Genomic DNA, 9,306 nt, shown 5'->3' on the forward strand with positions numbered 1-9,306 from the left:
CCGGACCACTCGCTAAGGGAAGAAGTCGACGTCCTGCCTCGGGGTGGTCCGGAGCAACATGTGTCTACAAGCACGACTTTTCAAGGCCGCTTGGTCTCCGTACTAAGCCTCACCCACCACTGCATTTATTGTGGTAGGTGGACACCCGCATTGATGCGGTGGAAGCCAAGGCGATTCTTTGACCAGGAGGCACTATTGATCGCGTGTTACCAAGATAGTGGAGCCGCAGGCGCCGCCAACGCCGCGCCTGCCAAGTCTGCCATAACAGATGGATACGACGGCTCGGCTTCACCCATTATGACGCCTACATAATAGCCTCCACAGGCTACGCCGCAAGCTACGCTCCCCCAACGGACACCTTGGTGACGGGACAAGAGAAGACCACTGTAGCGCTAGCAGAGCGTATCGGAGGAAAGATCCGTAACCACTGTACCCATCTGAATACTCTGCGTAGTATGCTGCGCAGTCACGTTGGGCCCACCTGTCGGGGCCCCAACGTCCTATGTATCCGCCCCCTTGGTCTATAAAAGGGGGCGCCCGCTAGAAGGAAGACTCAAGCTGGGTGAGAGCTAAGGCCCGGCAGAGGATAGATTCATACACAACAGAGATCAAAACTTCTCCCAGTGGACGTAGGGTATTACGCTCCTGCGGCCCGAACCACTCTAAATCGTGTGTTCTTGTGAGCTTCCTCCAAAAGCTAGATCAGCCAATCGCCAAAGTACTTCCCAGAGTCCTCCCTCACTGGGAATAGGCGGGTGCGCTCCGCCACCCGGCTGTGGGTACCCTAGAAATCCCGCAACAGTGCCTATACAACCTGTGATGAATAAATTGGTTAAAAGAATTGTAGGTTGGAAGGGGGAGATTACTCTCTAGTGTGCTCAAATCCTATTTAGCTAGTATTCCTATATACTTGCTTTCCATGATTAGATTCCCAAAATGGGCTGTAGAATATATCAATTCTCAAATGGCCAATTTTCTCTGGCATGATGCTGATGGCAAACACAAATACCATTTATCAAACTGCCACTGTCTGGCTAAAAAAGATCATGGAGGTTGGGGTATTCTTGATATTAGCAATATAAATTTGTGTTTATTCGCCTCTTGGATTAATAGATATCACTTGAGTGATAATGTGATCCGGAAAAAAATTGTTGATTATAAATATAACAATGATCCAAATATCTTCTGTTGCCCTGTCATTGGTGCCTCCCTTTTTGGAAATAGGTGTTGTGGGCTTGTAAAGCTGCCAAGATGGGAGTGAGATGGAAACTTGGAGATGGAAAATCAGTGAGATTTTGTGAAGATTGGTGGTCCGGTAATTGTAGCCTGGCCACTCAATTTTGGGGGCTTTATATCATTGCTAACAAAAAAAACTCTGCATGGGGATGGTGTGGAGTTAAAAGCTTTCCTTAAGGAGAGGAGTTAGCGAATCTCTTATGCAAGACTGGTTGGACTTGGTTGCGATTGCTGAATCTATCACCTATACATGTGATTGTGATTCTATTATCTGATCTTTTGATGCTAGTGGCAAGTTCTCGGTTCAATCCATGTATAATACAGTGAGTTTTAGAGGAATTCAACCTGTTTATACACCTGTACTCTGGAATTTACATGTTCCTCCTATGATACATATTTTCCTTTGGCTTGCTCTCTAATAATAAAACACTAACAAGAGCTAATCTAGCCTAAAGAAAAGCTCTATAGGGTATCTCTTACCTATTCTGTTCTGAAACTGAAACAACGCATCACCTCCTTTTTTTATTGTTGTATTGCCGGTGTGTTATGGAATCATGTGTCAGATATATTTGAATTGCAAATTGGTTCTAACTTTGAATCTGTAGCCCGTTGGTGGGTGAGTAATAACTAGAATAGTGTCTTAAATACTGTTGGTGCTGCTTTGTTATGGAGTTTATGGAAAAATAAGGAATGAAATTTTCTTTCAGGGGAAGATTTGGAAGGACGAGCAGATGGCTTTGAATAAGACGGTACAAGCCTTGAGGAACTGGAGACCATTGTGCAAGGGCTTAAAGCGTGGGGAAGTACGACTGGGCCATCTCCAAGATAATGGAGAAGAGTCTGCAACCGTTAAGGATAACCAACCGTTGAGGATGATAGGGGAGCCGGTCGACTACCTCATCAACATCGGTTCTACCACCATTAGAGTTGGGAGCGTCGAGAGCAACCTTGTCGGTGTCCTGTCCCGGGGGCCTTGCACTAACTAGTGATGATGCTGTGTGTCCCTAATTCCAGATGGTTGATGCAAGAGGCAACACAGTAACACACGTGTTTATTCTGGTTCCGGCCGCGGGGCCGTACGTCCAGCAAGGGGTGTGCGAGGGCACTGTATTGTCTTGCACCGAGGTGCCTGTAGTAGGGGGTACAAGCGAGGCGAGAGAGGGAGGAAAGCTCCCAGGTCTCTGCTAGAGGAGGAGTTGATTGAGGCAAGCGCCAATATCGGGGCTCAAGAGCGTGTGTGCTCTGTGAGTTGTGCTGAGTGTAGTGTTCTGCCCAGATGGATAAGATAAAGCCCGCCTCCCCCTTTTATAGACACAAGGAGGGGCGGTGTACATGTACGGGGGGGAGAAGTCGTCGTTCTTCCCTGAATCGGGGGTGCACAATGGCTGTCTACTGTAGAAAGTACAATGCAGACACTGGAGATCGTGACACCGGGCGTGGCAGTTGTCCTGGGCGTCGTCCTTGGCCTTGTGGAGATCGCACCGGTGTCATGGCAGCCCCAGCGGGTGGCGTGGTGGTTGCTGTAGAGGGTACCGTCCTCTGCGCTTGACGTGGCGGCATTCCGAGGGTCCTACGGGCGGGGGTCTTGATCTGGTCAAGGCTTGGGCCGCGCCCGAGGGTCGTGCCCATGCCATTCGAGGGTTCTGCAGAGGGGTAAGTACAAGGGAAGTACGAGGAGTTGGCAGCACAGTGGCTGGAATAGTGCCGAGCACGTCTCGCACAGCGTCGCAGGTTCCCACAGTGACGCCACAACGTCCGGAATGGCTAAGCAATGACCGGAGTTGGCGGACGGGACTCTGGTCACAGCCACTGTGCGGAATAGTGGCCTGACGCCGTCTGACCCGGGCGCTGCGGAGGAGTGGTTGGCATTTAATGCCTCCGTACGGCAGGAGGGAGAATGGATGGTGGTTTGTCCTTTCCGTCGAGGGGTGGTCTCAAGCGAGGCGGAGTCGACCTGCTCTCTCGAGGGTAGGCTCGCTACCCTGGAGCGAGGTGGAGATGCGGGGCGCTGTCGAGGGTCTCGGCGGGGAGCCCTCGAGCGAGGCGAAGATCGCCCCGCGGGTTCGGGGGGCTTGGATGGGCCGTGTATTAGGCTTCTTTGAGTTCTTTCCTTTCCTCCAGATTGGAAGGAGGTTGTAGGCGTTCGTGGGCCTAGTTGCCAAATATGTGTTTGCGTTTTTAAGGCGATTTTAGTCCCCTGATTAGGGTGCCCCTAATCATGATACCCGACAAACCTCCAGCGCCATGTCAGAGACCTTTTCTAGTTCTGGAACTCTTGATCTTGTTTTTGTGCTTCGGTCATGTAGCGGGCACGCTTAGGGTCTGATTGGTTCGCGTATGCGGTAGCCTGCATGGCACCCGGTGAGACAGGCCCTAGCTGGCCAGGCTGCTGCCATGCAAAGGCCCAGCATTTGGTTGCCTGCGCGCAAGCAGTATGGCAGAGCAGAGAAATTGATTAGTTGCCTGGGCATATGAGGGGGCCTTGCACCGCTGCTCTCTACTCTCATGCAGCGTGGGAGCTCGCACCAGCCTGGCTCGCCAGCAACGCTCGATTCCTACGTTTCCCGCGAGCCTGGCTCACGACCTCATTTTGCATCCGAGCAGTTAGGCTCGAGACCCGTGCAACCATCCAATCAAGGCGCGGTGGCATGCGGCGAGCCTGGTTTGGGCTCATGCAACCAACCAATCACGCTCTTAGAGTACGCAACACCTCAACTTGTAAACGTTTGAATATCTTTGTGGTTTGTTCCATTAGAATAAAGCGGTGAAATCTTTTTTTTTAAAAAAAATTAGTACTTTTTAATATTTGTATCTTTGCTAAAGTTTTTGAATCATGACAAAAGTTTAACCTACCTCGTTAGCACTTCCATTTAGATAGAATAGTGCTAAACTTTAACACTTTGGGGTATTATTATTTGGATCAAACACCCCCTACATTCACTAGCTCCATTTCATGCTCGAGATGAGTGTTAAGACCCCCACGGTCTTTATACATGATCAACAAGGAGCATTATCATTTATCAAGTACAAGACACCTTTTCTTGTTTGCACATACTAGTAATATGCTGGAAATTTTCTTCTGAAATAAACAGGATGTTTAGTTGTGCTCACCCTTGTGCCCTGCAGGCATTGGCGGTGGCAATGGAGAGACAAAGCCTGCCTGGTGATGTTGCCGGTGCGCGGGTGCCGTTTCTGGCAGAGAGAAAAGAAGCAAGCCTCTCGTTTCGTTGCCGGCGGCAAGGACGGTCGGTGGACGGTGGTGGTTGTGCCGGCCGGACACTGCCAGCACCCAACCGTGCCGGTGGCCGGTGCTCCTCCCTTCAGTTCACTCACACCATCTGCATGACCACCCAGCTGGGCCGGCCCGGTATCTCAGGGCGGGCCACCCAACCAAGCAGCAGAGTCTGAGAAGCCCAACGCCCCCACCATACACTACATGTATGTTCTGTAATTAGTATTTGTCTTTTATCACCAAGCCTTGCAATTGCCATCAACTCAACACAACAATTTCATATGCTAACCAATATCACCACCCATATATTGATATACCTACTGATATATTTACAAAACTTACATTCCCATAGGTCTGTCCTTTACACCCATCTTCATTATTCCTTCACGCCAATAAAGGCTTCCACTAAGCTTTTTAGGTAGACTACTAGACACACATTAATTGATTGTCATCTTCTTTAAACCAAACTAAAGACACATTATCAAACCTTTTTTCTTTTCTTTTCTTTTCTTTTCTGCAAACCTATGTTACATCAATTCTTCCTCAAAATGATTGCGAAGAAAGAACTGACGCCAGCAACCAATCTGTTGCGTCATCAAGACAATCTAGCCATCATGTTTCAGCTATAACCATCTTCCACCCCAGAGAAACAACATGCTTCATCATCAACCGTGAAAGGCTCCAAAAATCCACCTTCCATCCCTGTCCCTCCTTCTAAAAACCAGTCTTCACATCCTGCTCCAGGCAAGGATCCATATCGCTCTCATCTTCAATGGAATGGATCACAATCTTCCTCACCTTCAGGCAGAACTCACTGCACGAGTTATATAATACGTATGTCAGTAACAACCCATTAATCTCCTCTTCACTTTTTTTGGGGGATATGCACAAGGCAGCTTACAGCCAAGGAACATCGCCAACTTCCATTGTGTCACCATCATCGTTAGTGAAAGCCACCTTCCATTTCTCTTTGGAACTCAGGTCTTTTATCTCGAACATCTCTTCAAGCTCACCGATCAACTGTGGATACCCATCGAGGTTCGCCAAATCTACAGCTCTGCCCACAGCATTTCCATGCATTTGAACCTAGCAAAGATCAAGTATCAAGTTCAGGTTACAGTACAGATTAAGAAGCACTGATGGGGACAGAGAAGAGAACAACAAAACTTGTACCTTAATTCGAGTCCTCCCAGTGCAGCTCTGATGGCTTTGAATTTCTCGGGGTCTTTCATTCAGGAGCGGCATATGATCTTTTATGACTTTTGTAAGTGCCGATAACTGACCATAGTCTTCAAAAGAACCAGCAGCTTGGGTTGACACCTCCCCTACTCCCATGGTCATCTTGTCTGCGGTAGCACTACTCTTTGTATGGTTAATCAAGTTGACACCAAACAGACGGAACATGCAGGGTTCCTTCTTTTCTTCGATAGCATTGGACAAATTTGGAGCAACCTCCTCGGTCTGGTAGCTGCACAGAGCAGTGTTGCAAGACAACTTGGAAGAGGGTTCCTCGGCTTGATATGCAGAAAGCCCAGGCCAAGGAGGAACCCTTGCGTCATTGCTGGTAACCTGAAACAGCTTCTGAGAAATCTCTGACAAGGAAGGGGAGCCCCCCTTGCTTGAGGAGTTATAGTCCTTGAACCAATTCCCAAGTACTACAGAACTCTGGCATACTGAACTACTCATGGCACTGTATCCTGCGCGTTCACTTGTCCAAACGACTTGATGTCCAGAGATACAATTGGGCTCATTGGAGCCAATGCCTGTCTTCTCATGCTGTTCAGGTATTCCAGAGAGCCAAAATTCTTGAGTAGGTTCTGTAAAATTGTGAACATCAGAATCAAAATTCCTGTTATTTTTTGAAGATAAACAACGTGAAATTTTCAATCTCATACCCATTGCTTGAATATCCAGGCCTTCAGCTGTCTCCCTATGCCTTTTGTTTTTCGTTGATGGTTGCACAGGTATGTTTATGGTAGGTGCAGAGGCATCAAATGGTTCAATTTCCCAAGAGGAAACCTTATCAGGGCCATTGAAATTTGTGGCTTCATCCCATTGGACCTAAACCAAGAAAATCAAGAAGGTATTCAAGCATCTTTTCTAGGGAAATGAATGTGTGCTGTTTTTTTTTCCTCAACGAACCTGAAGGCAGATAATAAGAGCAAAAAATAGATTGAACATACCTTCAACGTCTTCCATTCAGAACCTTGCCATTGTGGAGAAAGATCTCCTTTATCAACTACAGTTCCAGAAAACCTACAGTTGAAGGAGATAGGTCGATCATGTCAATTTGAGAGGATAACAAGTTGGCAACACATGAGGATCAAACTAATAAAAGAGAAATATAGAGATGACAGGATAAATAGTTACTTCTTCACAGGAACATCTTCCCCTTCAAAACTCATCTTAAACCTCATGCCCACATTAAATCCAATTTTACTAGCTTCAAGGTACTTGTTCAGACTGACGATGTATTGGCTTTGGCTTAACCTAAGAAAACAAATAAATGATTAGCAGAGAGAAAGCAGTTGTATGAAAATATCGATGGTAGGGAGTGTCCAACCTTGGTCTATAATACACCAGGAAAATGGAATTAGTCTTGATAGCATGTGATGCACTTGCAAGGACCCCAAGATGCATGCTTTGGCTGGATATAACTGATGCTGGCATTGTGCTCTGCTTCTGCACAAGGCGTCTTACTCCAACACGCTGCTTTCCTGTCTCACTCCTACAAAAAGGATGTACATTTACATGATGAACATGTGCACAAGTTTTCTTTTTAACTAAATCATCTGCACAAGATGTTCGTTCAGTTGAGATCTAACCTGAGGTAGACAAACGCATCACCAGCAATCAGCTTCTTTGATGTGACAAACGTGCTCCATCCGGTAGTCAGAAGGTGCCGACGGGGTTGGCCTAGAGAAGCAAGAATTGCAGAATTAAGCACCAGAAGTTGCCTAAAGGTACAACTTTTCTCCTGATCTGTACCCAAACTAAGAACGTAATTTGGCCAAATTACTAAAGACAATTCAGTGGAGACTCAGACAGTGCATACCCCTGTAGATGTGCTTGAACCTCCATTCAGATCCATGCAAGTCCTTTGTGATGAGCTCTTGGGTGGGGGTCGGCATCGACATATCCTGTTTAACAACAAGCAATCTCTATGAATTATCCGCTACCGTACCATACGCTGTACCGAAGACATGTGAATTGTGTGTACCAGTGGTGGGAGGCATTCGTTTGCGTGCCGTCGGAGAACAGAGAAGCCGCCATGGGTGCTGGTGTCGGATGGTGTGAGGATCTTGCAGAAAGAGTGCACCACTGGCCTCGGCGTCTCCGGCAGGGGCGGGTCTGGTAATGTGGACAGATTCACTTGCTGCAAAACACAGGTAATTACACTTTTTTCAGAGAAGAAATCCACATAGTACAGTGTCCCAAAATGAGTGCATAATCAGTGAATTGCTTTGCCTACAAAACCATGAAAGTGCTATAGACTTGCAAAGAGAAGAACAACTCAGAATTGAGGGGGGAATTCAAGTGAGTAAGATTTGCAGAATTCAGGGAACCGAAAAGAGTAAGATGGGCAGCAGAGCAGACTTAGGGACAGCTCCTCAAATAAAGGACATGCTCAAGCGAGGGGAGAGAGCAACAACAAAAAAACAAGTAGGTAGTAAAATCGCGGTGGTCCAGTCCACTGTGTGCTTGACTCACATCCGGGTCGGGCTGCAGAGTGATCTGGGCGAACATCTCGTCCGTTTCCGTCTCGGCCTGCACAAGCACAATAGAGACGAGACAGAGAGGGAATTAATATAACAGACACAATTGAAGGCCAGGCGGGCGGAAAAGGCGAGAGATGTGAATGAATTACCTTGAGCTCGACGTTGACGACCTTGCAGAGGATCTTGTTGGGCACCTGGAACATCTTGATCTGCTCGGCCAGCAGCGCCGGGTCGGTGGGCTCCTGCAGCTGCTCCAGGTGGCCCTGCAGGAAGTAGAAGACCCGCTCGCCCGTCTGGGGCAGCTCCACCAGCGGCCCCGCGCAGGCGCGCCACAGCTCGGCGAACAGCTCAGGCTCCCGTCCTGCCAACAACCAACAAGCTGACAGCTTGGTTAATTCTGAAAGAACGCCAAGGCCTGCCGGGGAGGGGCCAGACATGAATCACCTTGCGCCATGGCTTCCCGGTCCCGGGGAGGAGAAGCAGGGGGAGCGAGGAAGGAAGAGAATCAGAAGCAGTGTGGTCACCGCACCGGTGGCGGTGGTGGTGTCTCTCTCCTCTTGGCCTCCCCTCCTGTTCGTCGCTCGGAGTGTTTGTTAGGCTCACCCCATTAAAGAAAGGCGCGGTGGGACTTGTTGAGGCGGCCTTGTGGGAGAGGAGAGGAGAGATTGGGGGAGGGGTGGGGACGGACGACAGGGCAGGGAGAGAGTCGGAGCTGCTCGGGGTCACGAAGAATAGCGGCCGCGGCGGAAGCTCAACGGCGGCGTTACACAAGTGAAGTGCGCTTTATGGCTTTAACACCCCTCGCCTCTCTCGTTTCTCCCCTCTCATCTTTTTGCATGGAGACACCTCTACTATCTGCAAATTTTTTGTAGTAACTTCGTATACGGGTGGCCATGAATGTGTAAGATTCTCCAATCAAAACCAAGCAATGCAATCCTCCTACGCAATTTCTGTTAGCAGGAATAAAAATCACAAGTGGCAAAAAGCTTTGCCTTGGTATGATCTACAGGTGACTGGGGCTAGGGATTTTTTTAAGAAAAACACGCTTATACATTCATCCACATTGAACTTATATACCAACATTAATTATCGAAGGGGGTCGGATATATTTACTTGAAC

The 9,306-nt window shown here is 48.2% G+C and overlaps 1 protein-coding gene across 1 annotated transcript; it reads right to left on the reverse strand.

Annotated features, from left to right (window-relative positions):
- Positions 1–4,774: 4,774 nt before the first annotated feature.
- On the reverse strand, positions 4,775–8,969 carry LOC120673665 (auxin response factor 1-like). Its single transcript, XM_039954617.1, has 13 exons — positions 8,632–8,969; positions 8,337–8,548; positions 8,180–8,236; positions 7,689–7,844; positions 7,524–7,608; positions 7,294–7,384; positions 7,032–7,196; positions 6,839–6,958; positions 6,652–6,724; positions 6,364–6,529; positions 5,642–6,285; positions 5,370–5,554; positions 4,775–5,282 (listed from the first exon to the last, which is right to left on the reverse strand). Exons 1-13 carry the CDS (start codon positions 8,639–8,641, stop codon positions 5,183–5,185), a joined length of 2,064 nt encoding a protein of 687 aa, XP_039810551.1. The 5' UTR covers positions 8,642–8,969; the 3' UTR covers positions 4,775–5,182.
- Positions 8,970–9,306: the final 337 nt, after the last annotated feature.

The sequence above is a fragment of the Panicum virgatum genome, chromosome 5N, assembly GCF_016808335.1.
Source record: "Panicum virgatum strain AP13 chromosome 5N, P.virgatum_v5, whole genome shotgun sequence".
Classification (NCBI taxonomy): Eukaryota; Viridiplantae; Streptophyta; class Magnoliopsida; order Poales; family Poaceae; genus Panicum; species Panicum virgatum.